The following is a 19,310-nucleotide window of genomic DNA, read 5'->3' as shown; positions in this document are numbered from 1 at the left end:
ATGTGTTCGTGACGTCACCTGCGCACCATGAGGAACTAGGCACAGCCTGAGAGCGGAGCGGCGCTGGGAAGATTGTCGCTGCTTTCTGTAAGCGCTCGGCATTATAAAGAGGGGGAGCCTGGCAGCCTAAACACGGAGCGCTCAGCAGGTACAGGGGCTCACGTTGCCAGGGTAAAACAAAGCTGGATACTTGAATGCTGGTGGGTTACCTGTGCCTGTCATGCAATCTCAGGCAGGTGGGGAACTGTGTGCCATGAAATGTTAGGGGCAAAGTGTTCCTGTCATGCAATGCGGGGAGGCTGCACTGTACCTGTCATGGAACCCTGGGGGCCCTACCTGGCTTATCATGAAGTGCTGGGGGACACATTGTGCCTGTTGTGAGAAAGCAGCAGGCCCCATTAGCTTCTTATGAAATGCAGTGCCTGTTGCAGTGCCACACTGTGCCTGTTGTGAAGGGCCGGGGGCCACACTGTGCCTGTTGTGAAGGGCTGGGGGCCACACTGTGCCTGTCGTGAAGGGCCGGGGGCCACACTGTGGTGCTACACCTGGTGCTATATTGCTAGTAAAAGTAATGCTTGATGCCAATGTTAGTAATAGGGAGGGATGAAAGATACAAATGTGGGAAGGCTGCTATTTTTCCCTGAAAAGGCAACCTTACTAAATTACAGATAAAAATGAAGATGATGGTGTATCTCTTTGCTCCATGGGACCAGTTCCATGTCCCAGTTTAATGCAACCCCTCCATAACCTTGCATTGTGACGTGATATATTCTGGGATATGATGTCCCTCTGGTTTCTGTAATAAGTGATGCACAGACTTCAGGTACCAGAAATCATAACTTCACAGTGCAGCAAGGGGATGGTGGGGCTGCATGACAATGGGCCTCATGTACAATGTCCCACACAGTGTGCAAAGTGCAAAAAAAAAATGCCCCGAAAGGTAGACTGCGCTTTAATTCAAGTGCTGTCTGTGTAAAGGTCCCCATACACGGGCCGACTATAGCTGCCGATATCGGTCCCTTGGACCGATTCAGCAGCTAATTGGCCTGTGTATGGGCAGAACAGAGCGGCCTGGCCGACCGATATCTGGCCTGAAACTGGCCAGATCTCGATCGGCCAGGTTAGAAAATCCAGTCGGATCGGGGACCGCATCGGCTCATGATGCGGTCCCCGAACCGACTGCCCCATAACCACAAATGTAATCCAATCGTTTGGCCCTGGGGCCAAAGGATTATTTTTTTTTAAAGTTACTTGCTACCCGATATCGCCCACCCGTAGGTGGGGATATCGGGTGAAGATCCACTCGCTTGGCGACATCGCCAAGCGAGCGGATCTTATAGTGTATGGGCACCTTTAGGCAATGATCAAGTAGATAGGTCCCCTGTGCTCAACCTTCAAGACTTTATGCATCTACCGCCAAACAATAGAGCCGCACTCTCTGCTAATATCAATCCAAGAAAGAATGTAGAGGCAAGCACAAAAAAGCACAATAATGCTGCAAAAAGTGCTTTTATTGCTACACCATACACAACATGTTTCAGGCCCCTTCCCCTACACTTCATACAAAAACATGTCAAAATTTTAGGCTCCCCCCAGTGTAATAGATTGCTAATCTAGGTCCTGGAAAAGATACCTAAGCGCCAGAGCTGACTTGTACACTTACCTTTCTACTGGCATCCCAGAGGTCCACTGGATGCCTGGGACCTCTGGGATGCCAGTAGGAAGGTAAGTAAAATGCTGGTGCAGTGCTTAGGGAGGTTTTTCCACAGGCTGGTGCAGTTTTCCTTTTATAGGAGCACCAGCCTAGGAAATAAATTTAGCAATCTATTTCACTGATGGTGCCTAATATCTTGGCACCCCCCAGCAAAATACGCTTTTCCTGTTCTTTAATAAAAATGACTCGCAAAACAAGACTGGTACCGGTTGTGGTTCACATGTTCTCTTCTCTAATATTGCTTTTTTTCTTCAATCACAGGACCTTTTATTGGTGCATTATGTCTGTTAACCCCTTGTTTGCTAATAAGAAAAGGGAAAGCTCCATATTGTACAACACAGCGTGTGCACAAGTCGGCTCCTCTCTCAGTATTCCACAAGGTGCCCAGAGCACCAGCTATGACAGAAGCAGGTATCCTCCTCCAAAGCGTCACAGAGCAGCAAATGTTGACTACAAGGCCATGGACGACCCTTTTGATGACAATGAAGATTTTACAGCTGACGACCTGGAGGAGATTGACATCCTTGCATCACAGGCTTACACGCAGGACACTGGGTCAACAAGTATCCAAAAAACATTTATAAATAACCAGCCAGCATATACATTAAATGCCACAAAGCCACATTCTTTATCACACAGAAGTGAAAAAGGTAAGTCATTTATTGAATTCCAGTAATAGAAATATCTAATCCCTTGTAGTGATTAGTTAATGGGGAACTATAGCAAAAATGAAATTTTAATATAAGCTTCATCTCACAGAAATAAGAAACTTTCTAAATATAATCAGTTAAAACTTCTGACCTGTTTCTGAAATAATCAGGGGACACTTCATTATCCCCTTCTCAGTATCCGTCTCTCTTCATGCAAGAGTCAGAATTTGATTTAAAGGTCTCTCTACATGAAGGATGTATGCCAGAGTCGGTTATTTTAGATTTTGTTTGTGCTGGGGTCAGCTATTTAAGCGTTGGCTCTAATACATCTGCTAGGAATGGGAGCCACCCCCAAGGCTGTATTAGACCTACCTATCAGTCAAAATCTGTCCCCTGACTGCATAAAAAGAGACAGATGATGTTAGTGAAGAGCAACTTGATTATTTCAGAAGCAAGTCAGGTTTTTTTTTTTGCTTATAATTAGAAAGCTTATATTACATTTTTATTTTTACAACATTTCCTCATTAATTTAATTCAAAGGTAATGCAAATTTATTTAATACTAAAAGAAAAACGAACTAAAAAAATTATATCTGTATATATTATCATATTAAGGTGATCTGTCAAAAATATCATAAATGCCCTCACATTGTCCTACAGTATTCCTAACCCCCCTAACTGTATAAATGCAGATATGCAGAGAAGAAATGTTCTCTACAAAAAGTTACTTTAGCATACTACTAATACTACTACAAATGAGCGCCTGAAAACATCTTTGTTAACTTACAGGAAATCCCAATGAACTGTAATCAAGCAGTTTTTCTTACATTTTATTCCCACTTTTGCTTCATCTGTCGTGCTTGACAACATTCCTTGACAGTTGGGAATACAGTCTTTCAACATTGAACCAAGTCTTGATATGAAAAACTTTGGAATGTTTTCGAGTTATTGTAGACTGGAATGGGATTCATTTTAAAAATGTATTCATCTGGCAATGACTGACAGAATACACCCCTTCTGTAACATGCTCCTATCCCCTCTCCCTTTTTGTTAACTGTTTTGCTAGCAGGAGTTCAAACATGGAGTAGCTTCCATTGCCCTGTTTGCTCTGTTTAGCGCAATCATTTTTTGTGAATAAAGCAATAGGTTAAAAGTTTTTTCAGCACAAGCCCTATTTGTTGAACTCTGAATAATAGTGGAAAGTGACCCATTAAGAGGATTAGAGAAAATAAAGTGTTAAATGAGCTTATTTTCTTTCTCTCTTGCTCTCACACTCTCCCTCCATCTACCTCTACCTCTCCCTATTTCTGTTTCAGAATTTCATAAAGACAAATATGCTGTGGAGCTGGAAGTTTTGCAGGCCCATCATGAAGATTTAAAGCAAAAGGTGTGTGTCTCATATCTTAGGCTTGATAAAAGCTTTTGTATCACTAACAAAATCTACCTTTTGTCATTAGACAATAAGACACCTATACTTTAAACAAGCCATTTTTTGGGGGAGGAAATATCAAGTTACTGTAGTCAAATAACAGATTTACTATACACAGAAAGGGCTGAGCATATTTTTTTCGCCTGCTTTTCATTATGTTAAAGGGGTAGTTCATCTGTTTTTTTTAAGTTCAGTTATTTTTTGCCTACTATTTTAATTGAGAAATAGGTGTGATTTTCATTTGTGGTGCCTAATAGGGCAAAAATCTGAACACACGGGTTGTCTGAAAAGCTCATTGTCTGTCTCTGAACCTTGCTGCCTTGAGCTATCGGACTCTCCCCTTCATTCCAAACTTTCAAACACTCTCCAAAGACCCACCAGTTGAAAGAAGCATATTCAATTTATGTTGACTGATCAGAAACTTATCATCAATTAATTTAATATTCCTTGTGTTTAAAATGTACCCTAACCCTTCAGATTGTAAGCTCTCTCAAAAAGGCCCCCCCCCTGAACCTGTTTTTACTCTGTTTGCTAAATTATTATAAGACCCCTGTTTGTTTTGAATTCATGAAAAGCAGGGCCGGAACTAGGGGTAGGCAGAGTAGGCGCCTGCCTAGGGCGCAATCACTGGGGGGTGCACATTTGAGGGGAAAGAATTTTATTTTATTAGTTCGCCACCTTGGCTTTTATAAAACCGCCGCCCCCCCCCAACCCTCCTACCCCACGCTGGCATGATGAGGTTTTGTTTAATTGTTCAGGCCCAGGAGCGCACCTTCCCCGACCCTATAGGGACCTCCCTTCCCTATAACAGCGCTTACCTCCGTACGTCTGCACATTAGGAAATCGCGCGCACACCCCTACGCATGCGCGTCATTGGAACACAAGGCAGCCAGAAGGCGCTGGGGTGCGGCGGTGGGTGGTTGTTCTGGCAAATTGTCGAGGCCTGAGGCTGAGTGAGCAGGACTGCTGGCCTGGCTGGGAGTTCGCTGTCACGCTGACAATAGCTGCTGCTGCTGACACAGGTACAGATGGGGGCGCAGGTACAGATGGGGGGGCAATATGAGGGGTTGTCTGGGCTGCTGCTGGCACAGGTACAGATGGGGGGGGCAATATGAGGGGTTGTCTGGGCTGCTGCTGGCACAGGTACAGATGGGGGGGGCAATATGAGGGGTTGTCTGGGCTGCTGCTGGCACAGGTACAGATGGGGGGGGGCAATATGAGGGGTTGGCTGGGCTGCTGCTGGCACAGGTACAGATGGGGGGCAATATGAGGGGTTGGCTGGGCTGCTGCTGACACAGGTACTGATGGGGGGGCAATATGAGGGGTTGGCTGGGCTGCTGCTGACACAGGTACTGATGGGGGGCAATATGAGGGGTGGCTGGGCTGCTGCTGGCACAGTTACAGATGGGTGGGCAATATGAGGGGTTGGCTGGGCTGCTGGCACAGGTACAGATGGGGGGGCAATATGAGGGGTGGCTGGGATGCTGGCACAGGTACAGATGGGGGGCAATATGAGGGGTGGCTGGGCTGCTGGCACAGGTACAGATGGGGGCGCAATATGAGGGGTTGGCTTGGCTGCTGCTGGCACAGGTACAGATGGAGGGGCAATATGAGGGGTTGGCTGGGCTGCTGCTGGCACAGTTACTGATGGGGGGGCAATATGAGGGGTTGGCTGGGCTGCTGGCACAGGTAATGATGGGGGGCAATATGAGGGGTGGCTGGGCTGCTGGCACAGGTAATGATGGGGGGCAATATGAGGGGTGGCTGGGCTGCTGGCACAGGTACAGATGGGGGGCAATATGAGGGGTGGCTGGGCTGCTGGCACAGGTACAGATGGGGGCAATATGAGGGGTGGCTGGGCTGCTGGCACAGGTACAGATTGGGGGCAATATGAGGGGTTGGCTGGGCTGCTGCTGGCACAGATACTGATGGGGGGGGCAATATGAAGGGTATATTGTTTGAATGGGTATACCGCTATCCATATTTATTTATAATGTACATAGTAGCGGAGGTTGAAAAAAGCCAAAAACAGTATTTATGTTAGTTAGTTGCTTAATTGAATAATACCCAACTACTGTGTGATTGAGAGGAAGCAAAAAATCTGAATCTGCCTCCAGTTTGCATGAGATGGGGAGGGAACACCTCAGTGGATTTTGAGTTTCTTTCTTGCCCTGCCCTTGTGACATTTGAGTTGTCACAATTACAGAAAGCTGCATCTGATCTTGCTTTAAAATACAGCAAGGATTTGGATGCTTCTGAATTGTGTTTAGAGATTGAGAGCTTTTTTTATTAAAAAAATGAAACCATTCACTGTAATGCTACCAATTAAATTATCTAAAATGCTGAAAAAAAAAGAGTTAAAAAAAATTTGAAACCGTATAATGGTAAGGTGGGAAATTGTAATGCGGGGGGGGGGGGGGGGGGGCCTTGCCTAGGGTGCCAAAATACCTTGGCCCGGCCCTGATGAAAAGCACTGAGTAACTTGCTTGTGCTATATAAATAATAAATAAATGAACTGCCAAATATGGGTCAGTATGCCATCTAGTGACAGATGTGAGAATAGAACCCAGCAGGAGACAAGTTGGAAAAGTTCTGTAGGACAGGAAGATAAGAACTGAACAGCCAAGAAGCTGCCTGAAAAAAACTTGCATAGGGCATTATTATCTAACAAACCCACACACCAATACAACTAAAAATAAAAAAAAATGTGTAAATAAAATTTTAAATGGCCAAATGATTTATTTGCAAGGCACATAAAATCATGACAAACCTATTCTATAATATACTAAAATGTTGCTTACCCCTTCAGTGTAACTGACCTCAGCAGATGCATTCTTTGGCTGAATGTTTTATTTTTTTCTATCTTTCCATTTATATTTCTTGCCACTCTGAGAAGTTCTTTTTATACTCAATCATGTTGCCAATTGACCTAATTAGTGTTATTTGGTCTTCCAGCTCTTCGTTATGCTCAAATTTACTTTTTCCAGCCTCTTACTGCTACTTGTCCCAACTTTTTTGAGATTTGTTGACACCATGAAATTCTGAATCAACATATTTTTCCCTTAAAATGGTACATTTTCTCAGTTTAAACTTTTGTTCCGTGATTTATGTTCTATTCTGAATAAAATATTAGAAGTTGGCACCTCCACATCATTGCGTTCAGTTTTTATTCACAATTTGTTTAGTGTCCCAAATTTTTTGGAATCCGGTTTGTATGATATATACATATATCAGTAAATATTGCCCTTTTACATCCTTTCCCTTGAGCCACCATTTAGTGATGAGCCGTGTGCTCCCTCAGAGATCACATGACCAGAAATAATGCAGCTCTAACTGTTACAGGAAGTAGTGTGGGAGCAAAAGGCAGAACTCTGTCCATTAATTGGCTGATGGGGCCTAGCATGTATGTGTGCCTTGGCTTGTTTGTATGCACTGTAAATCCTGTGATCCCAGGAGGCGGCCCTTAATTCTTAAAATGACAGTTTTCTATTTAGGATTACCCAATAGCACATACTACTAAAAAAAAAGTATATTTTTATTGAAATGGTGGGGTATAGTTTTCTTTTAACTACATAGAATGTCATTGAGAAGCACCTATCTACTGCATAGAAACCCATACATCTACCAGGTATTGGATGCAGCTGGGGCAGGAGGGCTGTGTATTGCAGTCAGCCCTGTATCACATACATAAGTGTCTGTTATGTTTCTGTCCTGCCTAACTTGTTTAATTTCTTAACAAGCCTAAACATAATGATGAGGAAGGGAAGTTATATTGCTCCCATGCACTGACTCCATAAGATGTTACTGTTAATATATATAATACAGAATGGCAAAAGCATGGATACAACTGCATTGTTGTGCCAAATTATCTTAGTGCTCTGTTAGTTTATGAACTCTTCTATCTTTGTCATTTTAATCTGCTTTTCTAAATGCTTTAAATCTCTTCTCACTGCTTGCATTAACTGTGTACTACACACTGATATATTTATAATGTACTGTATGTCATTTGTGCTGCGGTTCTTACACCATGCATTACTTGATATAATGCCCCTATTTGCTTTTTTTTAAAATTTAGCTGAAGGAATTACAAGGTGAAGTACTTGTTAAAAATGGTGAAATCAAGGTCTTGCGCGATTCACTGCGTCACACAGAGTCCAATTTGGAGCAGCAGAAAATCTCTCATGTGTTGATGGAAAAGGAAAAATCTCAGATGCAAAGTGAGAGGGAGCGAGAGCTTAACAAAAAGGTATCCAAGCTTTCGACCTTTTGTGTATTAATTGGTCATCTATAAGTCTAAGCTAAATTGATGCAATACAGTTTGAAGTGTATTTTCCTTTAAGTAGTTACCGACCCTGTGAAATGTAACGTGGTTTAGAGGGGGGCACAGCCAGTGCTGTACTTAGGTCTGGCACCACTGGTCCAGGTGCACGTGACATCACTTCTGCCGGTGCCAGGTTACTGTGGGCCTGGTATTCTTCACCACCCAGCTCCAGTGCTGGATTTTTTACACAGCAAGTGTCCAGCAGAAAAAGTTGAATTTATCATACAGACACACTAAAGCCGCCACCCTAGGCATTGGTCCTCAGGTACTATATATAAATACAGCCATGGGCACAGCATTGCACTCTTTAGCTCCTACACATGGCCAGTGGTTTTGTACCATTTTCACCAAAGACTTGCATGTAAGTTATGGGCCTTGCCCATCTCAAAAGTCACCTCCAAAATAATTGGACTGCAAGATAAAAGAAGCAGACAATATTTTGGACTCTGCCTTGCCAGATTTGATGTTGCAACTAACAGATTTGGCTGCATTTTTAGTCCAAGGAATGTTTCATGAATTAGGTACCAGGCCGTGACCAAAAGCCATTTAAGTTTCTTTAATAAAACCATTCTTGTTTTTCAGATGCAATCTTTGCAATCGGAGTTGGAGTTTAAAGATGCAGAAATGAATGAACTAAGAACAAAACTACAGAACTGTGAACGCAGCAACAGGACTGCTGTACCACCAGTTAGGTATGTGTGAGAGGTGTGTATTAGTAGAATTACTGTAATTCACTTACGACCATAAGAATAAAAAATAAAAAAAACTTTACTAGGTATAATCTAGTACCATTAGTCACAAACATTCCAGTTTTGGCTGTACTGTTATTTATGACATTTGACTGATAATGTCCCAGAGCTGTGATCAAAGTCAGTTTTCATGACAAGAACGGCAGCCAGAGTTACTTCTCCTTGTTTTACTGTTATGCACAAACAGGGTTTAATGGGTTTTAACCTAATCCGTAAGATCATGCTGCTGTCATTTATTTGGCATAGCCAATAAAATTGATAGAGAGCCTCTAGGCACTGTCACAAATGTGGATAGTTTATAAATGTTGGTGTGTGTGATATATATCAAATATATATTTTTTTAATCACATGGAAGTCCAAAATTTTGGTCACTACAGTGTGACCCTACTCAAAGACCTGTGTGGATACACATTCTTTTTCTATTTTTCTTTAATTGCAGCCCTAAGAACAGCCCCTCTATAGGCCTAAAATCAGAGGCTTGTCCATCTCCACAGCCTGGGAGAAAAAGCTTTCCCACAAAAGAATCATTCTGCTCAGATATAAATCTCAGAACCCCCACATTAATTTCACCTCAGATTGGTTTTCGAGTTCCAGTAACTACCAAAGGTAAGACATACCAGATGGATGAATTGTAAAGGGTGAAGGAACTGCATAGAAAAGAGCACAGACTGTTTGGGACTGCCTTGAAAAAGCTCAATAGCAAACCACTAATTCTTCGGCAGTAAAAAATGTAGTTTTTTGAAGGGAATGTGGAATAGAAAATACAGTAGGATGAGCCAGTGACAGTAACAACTTTCCTCAAAATTTGGTACTTCATTTGCTTCTGAGCTTCAGCTCCCCGTACTATTTACAGCCTAACCGAAGTTAATAGGGTGTGGAGTTAACCTGTAATGACAGAATGTGTGTCTTTAGTTTGAATTCTATGGATGTTAGGGAAAATCTAAGATGTAGTCCTTTGAGAATAAGCAAACAAGGGAAAAATGCAATATATTTTAGAGTGGTTTACATAAGGGTAGTGGCACAAGGGGAGATTTGGTACCCGCAGCTAAATTTCAGCTACTGTGGGCAGGGCTGCTATTAGTGGGGGAACAAGGCCCAGGCCTGGTAATTTTTTTTTTTTTTTTTTTGTGTGAGGGGAAAGAACATGCAGGCACCAGAGCTCCCACCCTCTCTTCAAAGGCAGCTAACAGCAGGGGGGGGCTTGGCTAATCCACGTAAGTGCAGCCCTGCACTGCCTCTCTCTTAGTTGCCCTCCCCATCTTCCATTCTCTATTCTTATGTGCCAATCCCTCTATACCCCTGATCCCCTAAGTGCTATTTACAGCACCATCAGTTTTTTTCCCTTCTCCTTCACTCCTGTGTGTCAGTTTAAGTGCCATTCCCTCTCTCTTTTTGTATATGCCATTTTCTCCCCAACTTTTATGAGTACAAGTCCAAAACCTTTTACCCCTTTCCCCATGCATCATTCTCTTTAACCCCAAGTGCCAATATCAACCTACCCTATCTCTCAGATACACCATTATCTCCATATTCAGTGTGCCAATCTCTGGTTCCTCTCTCCCTATGTGCCACCTTTGCCACCCATTTGCCGATTTTAGCTGTTTTTCTCATCTTGCTGTATGTCATTCTCATCCAACCACCAGTGTCAGTTGCTGCCTTTGACTGAATAATTCCATTTGTCATTTTCATTTCTTAACCCCACTCTCTCTCCTATCCCCACATATGCCTGTCACAGTTCCTTCTGTTTCTGCCCATATGCCAGTGTCTGTCTCCTTATCTCATGTAATGCCATTCATAACAGTCTTTTCACCCATGTGTCACTCACTGCCCAGTGCCGTCCTTGTGTTCATGGGGGGCTCCCATATAAATAACTTTTATCAGGGACACCATCAAAAACTTTGGGGCCCCCATACAAGTCTCTCAATCTGGCACTTCCCACTGATTGGCAGTTCTGTTCCATTCTGATCCTAAACTATCTACCAACATGTCTGTCAAAATACACGTTTATAAACCAGAAAACATACGCAATATAATAGCGGCCAGCCTTCTATGGAAACATTCTCGTATAACCCAGGTAGGTCTTTATTAGTTCCAGCTTGAGTAGTCACACCTGCTTTCAGGTCAAGCACTTTTCGAATAGATGTGCCTATTTTTGTGTTTTTGGTTGTGCCCTGTGCGTACGTGTGATGTCAATACGCACAGGGCGCAACCATATAAAAAGTGGATGCAGCGGGGAGCTGGGGGACATAAGAAGAGGACGCAGGCGGACACAGCAGGCTGGTGCTGGGGGGAGCAGGGGGACCCACAGAAAGCAGGTGGAGCTAGAGGATGCTGGGGAGGGAGCTGGAGGATGTTGGGGAGAATGCTAGGGGGGAGCTGGGGGATGCTGGGGAGGACGCTGGGAGGGAACTGGAGGATGCTAGGGGGGAGCTGGACGATGCTGCAGTAGGGAGTGGGCCATAGTATGGGGACACTGGGGGAGGACCAGCAATGTTTCAGGGGGCCCTGGGCTGGCTAGCAATGTTTTAGGGGGTCCCTGCCCTGGCACCAATACAAACCGTAACCCCTGGCTACCATTATTTTAGGGGGGCCCTGGCTACCAATATCTGTATGTCCTTTGTACTGATGGGAGGGGTCACTGGGGGCGGGGTGTGGGAGGAGGGGGGGCACAGAAAATTTTGTTGTGAGGGGCCCCATGATTTCTGATGGCGGCCCTGCATCCATGTATGGAGTAGGAAGTGGTGTTGGTGTGAGCGACTGTATGACTGTTAGAATACAGCTCTGCTTTAGTGTGTGTGAGAGAGACCTAGAGACCCATTTATATTAAGTGGTTTTAGAGGTTTTTGAAACCAGGAAAAAAAGTAATTTTCACCAAAACCATGAATGCCAAGTAATTTAATAAAATAGCCCTTTTTAGAAAGCATGAACTACAAAAAGAATCCTCGTAAACTACGAAATCCTCGTCTTTGTAAGAATTTTCATACAAAACAAAAGAAAGACTTACAATTTCCCTGGGACAGATTCCATTGACTTCTACATGACCTCGGTAATAGCTCTGGCACCAAATCTCCCCAAAATGCTTTTGCACCATCAATAAAGAGCTTAGAGCAGACTAATGTCTCTCAAATGCCTTTCCATCAGCAACAAAGTGAATCTCTGGTGGAAAGGCATGTGTGCCGCTTTGTTTTCCAAAGAGACATTCAAGCTTGGCTTCCAGGTGTATCGAGAAGAGCAAATAAGTATTCTGCCAAAATCTCCCCAAGCAAACCTTCATGTAGCCCCCCCATCCACTATTGTATATAAGTGTGCATATACAGGTATGTGATCCCTTATCCAGAAAGCTCCGAATTACAGAAAGCCCGTCTCCCATTGACTCAATTTTAATCAAATAATATAGAATTTTAAAACTGATTTCCTTTTTCTCTGTAATAATAAAACAGTACCTGTAATTGATCCCAACTAACTAAGATATAAATAATCCTTATTGGGGGCAGAACAATCGTACTGGGTTTAATGTTTTATTGATATTTTAGTAGACTTAAGGTATGGAGATCCAAATTACGGAAAGATCCCTTATCCGGAATACCCTTGGTCCTGAGCATTCTGGATAATGGGTTCTATTCCTGTACTAACAACATATGGTCATTATGGATATTTGTTTTTTTTTTAAATTTTCTTATTTTTTAAGACTAAAAGTGTGTTTTTAAGATATTGGTGAGCAGTATTTTGGGTATTCTTCAATTTCCTTAACTGTCCTGTGTTTTTTTAAATAACAGATATGTAGTATATTGCCTATGTGTTCAATCTGCAGCCTAGTGTCTCTTAGCTAAATTAATATTCGTCTTGACTGGCAAGTAGCTTGTATGATATTCCTTATAGTACATCATTTGTCATGTTGTTTATTGCAGAACCTGAAGTTTTACCTATATCAGCGAAAGCTTTCTCTTCTTTGTTCTATGCCGAACGAAAAAATAGCCAAGGTGAGCAAAATGATCCCCTTTTTTATATTTATATGCTAGTGCAACATGGGATACTAACCTGACAAGACCCTATCCAATCTAGTTAGCTCCAGCAATGAATGCCAGTCGGTAAGCCATGTGACAAAACCAAATAATGGTAAGCTATATAATGTGCTGTCAGGAAATACGTTGCAGTCATTAGATGCAGTTATCTGAATTGTGTCCAGTGCTGGCCATAAACCAGACATCAGCTTCATGTTGTATTAGAGCTAATTTCATACTTGGGGTCTCCACCAGTAATCACGACAGTAAATGCCTGGTAGCTTTCCTGGTATGAAATACTCTTATATAACAGGAGCAAGCCCATGATACCCTGGCTTGAATGTTTTCTTTTTGCAGGATCTCTTTTGCTCAACGCTTTGATGCAACAGCCCATAAGCCCAGGATCACTTGGCCTCTGTCACCTTCTCAGTAGCAGCACAGAGTTGTTCCCTGGCTCTCCTGTACGGAATACCCATTCAAAAAAGTGAGCAATGTTGTCTGCAATTAACTTGCACTAAAAACAATGAGCAATGTTCCTTTATTATACCGCCTGCTTCAAAAATACAATAAAAGCATCATAGAGGGAGGCTAAACATTGAGGATAAGATATGCCTGAATACAAATAACTTATGTACATTGTTTCTAAGGCATTTGCTTGGCAGTATTGGTGCCATTATAAGAAAGGTCATTGATTTGAAATAATTGAAAACACAGTAAGAGGAGGTGCTACTGTAAAGAGAAGCAGTATAAAGAATGAGCACTAAATGAAAATATTATGCACTGTTCATAGTTGTCTTTCCTCAATAACTGTGTCAAATTTTTTTTATTAATCCAGCAGGGGGCGATGCTGCTCTTATGGATTTTAATAAGGCTGCAGTGCCTTTCTGTGCTGCATACTCTTCCATGCTGCATTATTTTGCAACTTATTAGCACTGGTAATGTGCAATATACCATACTGTGCTGTGTACTGTACTGTAGAATACAATAATATACTGTAGTATACAATAATATTTTTAGGGTTGTTATTTAATAGCATTGTATATTTTTGTATTTGCTCATTAAGCTTTGTTTTACCCTAACAAGAATTTTGTTTTTCTCATTACAAGTGCAACATCCTGCTCCAGTGTTTTGTCCACGGCTCAGTGCTCTGCACTAAGAGATGCTCAGAAATTAGCCCTTACTGGACTTAATGCCATTGCAGTGGGTGAAGTTATGCCTTGCAAGAGGGAGACGCCAAAGCAGAGTGGGTTATTACACCTGAACAAGCTGAGTCCCATCGCAGGGGCTGTACATCTTCTGCCTCTAGTTGAATATCACATTACTGCATACTGTCAGGCCCAGCATACCTCTGAGAAGTCTGGATCAGGCCCCTCAGTAACCCAGTCTATGTCTTCCTCCAGAACAGAGCAAAGTCTGGCCTCCAGTGTTGAGGACATCCTCTACCATCTTGTAGAACCTGCCTTGGCCTCTCTTGGGATACTTTATCATCTGGTATTTTACAGTCTGGAAGCAGTAAGCTCTTTATTGAGGTGCACAACACATTCCTCTGAGGCTGAGCAGGAATCAAGAACTTCTAAATCTAATGCCGATGTTGACTGTGGTGATGACCAGAACTGTGATATTCAATGTCTGCATCCTTTGTTTGATAAACTTGTCCAGCTCTTGTGCTTCAATGTTGCCACATGCCACAGAGACACTGTCTGGCACCAAACTCTGCGCGTACTGGTAAAATTGGCTGAAAATTCATCCACTGAACTGTTATCCAGGTAAGAGTGTTCTTTATTCAGGCTTCCTTCACCAACTATAACATGGGCAGGAGAAATAATAATGCAACCTTAAAGTGAATATTTTTATTTCATAATGTTCCATTGTTTACAATTCTGTCCTTCTTTCCCATCCTTTCACTGGGAAAAAAGGCAAAGGCAAACAAAATATCCGCATAGTAAATGCAGTTTAAGTGGAAAAATCCTGCTCACAGCAGAAGCCACATTATTCCTAAGCAGCTATACATGTATAGTATCCACCTGGTATGGATGGATAGCAAGGAGCATTAGTTCAGGCAAGCAGTTTTAAAATTTGGAACACACACAGATTTCATACACGTTGCTTAGATTTTCAAACGTTGAACTGACTGACATCCATAGTATATGGTCATTGGTCAGAATCGTAGGGTCAGAAGCATATGGGTACCGAAAATCATATGAAACTTATATTGGTATGTGTATGGCCAACTTTAGGGCTATCCAAATGGATTTCAGTGGGGAAGATACATCTCATGATGAAATTTATTGGCTACAATCAGGTAATTGTTACACTTTTTTAGATCCTTATAGATGCTTGGCAGGTGGCTGGTGCAGGAGGTGTAATTTACATTTATATCATAGGCATATAGGTGGGGTGCTGATGCAGGTCATGAATGGTAACTACACCAAAGATGCAAAATGGTGTTAAAAGCATCTTGTTCCATTTGGTACAGGAAACATCTGTGAGAAACCGAGACAAAAAAGTGGGGGGTGGGAGCCACATGCAATAACATCCATCTTGTCGAGCCCTTAAACCACTGAACTGGGATGTTTCAAGTTTTGCATGAAAGCCAGGCCCACAGGAAATGTCATTATTGTGGCAGGAACTCTAAATTCAGTTAAATATCGGTCCTAGAAGCTAATATTCTGTAGTCAGTAAAAGTGGAAATAATCAGATATAAAGTTACATGTACATATTGAGATATTGAGACTTGGTTGTCATTATTTATTTTTTTTAAGTTTTTGAAATGGCTACTTTTTCTGGCTCTTTCCAGCTGTCAAATGGAAATCAATGACCACAGTAAGCAAAAAACTATTGCTCTGGGAGGTTACAATATTATTACTATTTTGTTGCTTTGTATAACTTATATTTCTATTGATATTCCAGTCTCTCATTCAGTTCACTGCCAATGGCATTGCAAATGGGTATTTATTTGATAAAAACAACCCTTTATTCTTGCTTGTTTGTCTCAAAAGCTTCCAGCACCTATTAAAAAAGCCTGCATTACTACTTTGTCTGGCCATTGAGTCTCCTGTTTCTGTGGCCCACATGACAGTTCTACTCCTGGCTGTATTAGCTGATCACCAGAAGTTGTCTTCCCTGTTCTGTTCCTGCTCAGGTAGGTACCACATGTAGTCCACTTTCACGTATTAAGAATAGAATGTATTGTTTATTTCCCTGCGTACCTTCCGAAACCATCACTTTCCATAAACATTTCCAAGTATAAAGACAGAAGGAGACTGACAATTGGAGCCCAATGACTATAGACTGAAATCCTATGCTGGGTGAAGTGCTGTAAATGGCAGCCTCTGTAGCAGGAAAATGTATTTACATTCTCCTGTACCATGTACCAAATGAATATGTGTTCTGTACATAGCACAGGAAAATGTGAGCCCCTGCCCCCATAGCCAAATGAATATAAATAAGGAGTTACTAAAAATGTCAGTGTATGTATAAAACAGGGTACCATTATTTTATTTTGCATAAAGCTGGTCCTTAAAGTTTTTTGTTTTTTTTTAAATCCTTTGTTTTTGTGGTTATTTAGTTTCATAGTGTTATATTAAATTTCCACTTTAGGTGCTTTCCCTGCAACATAAAAAGCTGTTTCCTTTCACTGCAGAAACCTGTATCCTGCTTGCACTCTATACGTACATCACTTCCGGACCGGATAAGTCTGCATCAGAATCGCTTTGGCTTCGGTTGGAGCATGAGGTATGTCCAACTGTAATAATAATCCCACACTGTAGGGTGGTGGCGACCACATGCATTTGGTAGCAGCAATCAAATAGCCAGTTGTGGGCTCACGTGTTTGCCTACTCTCCCACCCTCTGTAGTGGCCAGAAACAATAGGCTAAAACCTAAAAAAGCCTTTAATAAAAATCAGTTTTATTTATGGCAATCTGTCACCACATAGCTAACCTATTTAATATTTCCCATTTTATTTCTACACATAACACTGTTATGACAATGTTGCAACTGATTCCTAGGCGTCACACATATTTGCATTTTCAGTGGTCTTCTTTGCTTTACTATAACAATGCCTTCCTGGTAAATTTGCAGGCAGCAGTGTTGTACATGTAAATTTGTTTTTCTGCCTCAGAGTGGTTGATTCTGTAATAGAAATGGGTATTTAAGAGACCTCCTCCAAATATGGGGGACTATTACATTTGTTTGCACTAGGTTAAAGTTTTTTGTTGCCAGAATAAACAGAATAACACTGAATATTGCCTGAAATTTGTATTTCTTCAGGTGCATACTTTTTGCACAGGCAGATCTAGAAGTATTTCCCCTTGACTTCTCAATCTGTCTGGCTTAAAATTTAGATATATACTAGCACCCTGCACCATAATTGAGTAAATCAGCACAAATATTATGCAGTGAATCAGCAGAAAAGAAGATGGGGGGCTACTGGGGCATCTTTGGGGCACAGATCTTCCCTGCTAAAGGCCTGTGGTTGCCTTGGGCTGGTACAGAAGCCCAAAACACAATGTACAGCATTTCTGTCCTCCTTTTTCAGTTAAACTTCAGATCTCCTTTAAGGCGTCATAAATAGTGTATATTCTCTAGGATTAACTGTGCTTTAAAGGTGACCTGTCACCCTAAGAAATAATTCCAATTTCTTTTCTAATGTGTTTGTTAAGCAAAATGAACTGCACAAACTGTATAAATTATATAAATCTTGAAAATAAAAATCGCAGGCAGCTGCCATTTTGTGGGCACTGTTATTAAGGCAAGCTTTGTATCACCCCCAAATCTAGTGTATGTGCCAGAATGGGGGACCTGGTTCCCTTTCCCATGCACTGGCTACACAATTAGATAGTGAGAAGGTTGGGGGAATGTGAGTGCTGTGGCATAGAGGCGGGGCAGGTAGTTATGATTGACAGCTGGGATTTTTAAATGCATTTATAACGGGTTTGAATAATAAATATAAAAATGAATTTTGGTTTCAAAGAGGATCAGGGTCGGACTGAGCCGGCGGGACACCGGGAAAAAACCTGGTGGGCCCTGCCAGCCCAGATTGGCCTTGAACTTGCACCCTAATAAATTAGCACATTAGTATTAACCAATGGGGGGGTGGCTGGCTGGCTGATAATCCAGGAACAACTGGGGTGGAAGTCCTGGACACCCCCAATGCAACCCAGAGAAGGATATTTGTAGTCACCTCAAAGTTCCAATGACCTGCATTAAAGCACTTGGCTTTCACCTCATGTCTTTATACTGTCATTGAATATATAATATGATAATGATTTGCTTTTTACTAGGTGGTCCGTTTCCTTACCAAACTGTCTGTGATAGGCTGGAACCCAATCAACACCACCTCAGAGACTGTATGCCAGTGTGAGCGGGAGGTAAGTTCCCGGGACACATTACCAGAATGTTATGAAAGGCTGGGTGTAATTTTGTTTGGTATTTATATGATAAATGTATTTATAGATATAACTATTTTCTCCTCTTATAATCCTGCTATGCCGTGCAGGGTTGGATAGGCCCATCATTGTGAGTTAATCAGCAGTTGCTGTTACGGTGTATTTACCAATCCTGCCCTTGTCTCCTTTTTATGCAGGTTGTTAAAGCAGTGGTCCTGATGCTGCACCGGGAGTGGCTGGGTTTGCGGCGCCTGTCACTCCATCTGCTGACCACTACTAAAAACAAGGTGGTGCAGTTCTTGCGGGACGCTGTGCTGCTGCTGCACTCTCTTTCTCAGAAGGACAGGAACTTTCATGAGCACTGCCTGGAGGTCCTGCACCAGTATGACCAGGCCTTACCTGGGGTCCGGGCTCTCTTCAAGAAGGTGCAGGTGTTGAAAGAAAATGAAGGTAAACATTTTTCCAAAATTTGCTTACCTGCTTTTTTTTATTAAATTATGCACTAAACTAAATATTAAATGCAGGGTAGTAGGTCCTCTTTAAATCTTGTAACCAACAACCAATCAGAAATGTTTTCATGTAGTCAATGATACATTCTGATTGTTTGCCCCCTTGCTGTTACATTACCACTATGGAAATTAAAATCATGAAAAACTCTTCCTTCTGATTCTTTCTGGATGGACTTTGTTGCGGCTTCTCAGCTTATATATATGTGTTACAGAATATGCATTGGATGAGCTCTGCCCCCCGGAAGTTGAAACAGAGGATGAATACATGGATTGCACATGACTGCTACCTTGGGTCTTCCTATAAGCTGTGGTCTCTTTTAATGAACTTTTTATGTCAGTGCAGTTCTCTCTGCAAACCCTTTACTATTTGTTTTCAGTATTGTGTAGCTGTAAATACTGTACTCTAAAAAATAAAATAAATTCCAACCTTGTACAAAATTATATGAAACCTGCTGTATTTATTGCACTCTCTCTTATTTATTGTGCCAGATCTGGACTGGAGAAAGGGTTTGGGCTGAAAAGCTGGGAGACATTCCTTACATATAGGC

General features: G+C 42.1%; 1 protein-coding gene across 3 annotated transcripts; it reads left to right on the top strand.

Annotated features, from left to right (window-relative positions):
• On the top strand, nucleotides 1-19,200 carry atrip (ATR interacting protein). Of its 3 annotated transcripts, none has more exons than NM_001015895.3 (14): nucleotides 1-148; nucleotides 1,976-2,364; nucleotides 3,680-3,750; nucleotides 7,868-8,038; nucleotides 8,696-8,805; nucleotides 9,302-9,468; nucleotides 12,771-12,842; nucleotides 13,221-13,347; nucleotides 13,970-14,629; nucleotides 15,863-16,005; nucleotides 16,507-16,598; nucleotides 18,149-18,235; nucleotides 18,451-18,703; nucleotides 18,975-19,199. In NM_001015895.3, exons 2-14 carry the CDS (start codon nucleotides 2,175-2,177, stop codon nucleotides 19,040-19,042), a joined length of 2,211 nt encoding a protein of 736 aa, NP_001015895.2. In that variant the 5' UTR covers nucleotides 1-148; nucleotides 1,976-2,174; the 3' UTR covers nucleotides 19,043-19,199. The 3 variants fall into 3 exon arrangements, with proteins under 3 accessions (NP_001015895.2, XP_012815845.2, XP_012815847.2); XM_012960391.3 differs by lacking the exon at nucleotides 1-148 and adding an exon at nucleotides 176-200 and having other exon boundaries at nucleotides 18,975-19,200; XM_012960393.3 differs by lacking the exon at nucleotides 1-148 and adding an exon at nucleotides 212-236 and having other exon boundaries at nucleotides 18,975-19,200.
• Nucleotides 19,201-19,310: the final 110 nt, after the last annotated feature.

Source organism: Xenopus tropicalis, chromosome 4 (genome assembly GCF_000004195.4).
Source record: "Xenopus tropicalis strain Nigerian chromosome 4, UCB_Xtro_10.0, whole genome shotgun sequence".
Taxonomy (NCBI): Eukaryota; Metazoa; Chordata; class Amphibia; order Anura; family Pipidae; genus Xenopus; species Xenopus tropicalis.
The sequence above is the reverse complement of the archived record's forward strand: the minus strand, read 5'-3'. Positions and strand labels throughout refer to the sequence as shown.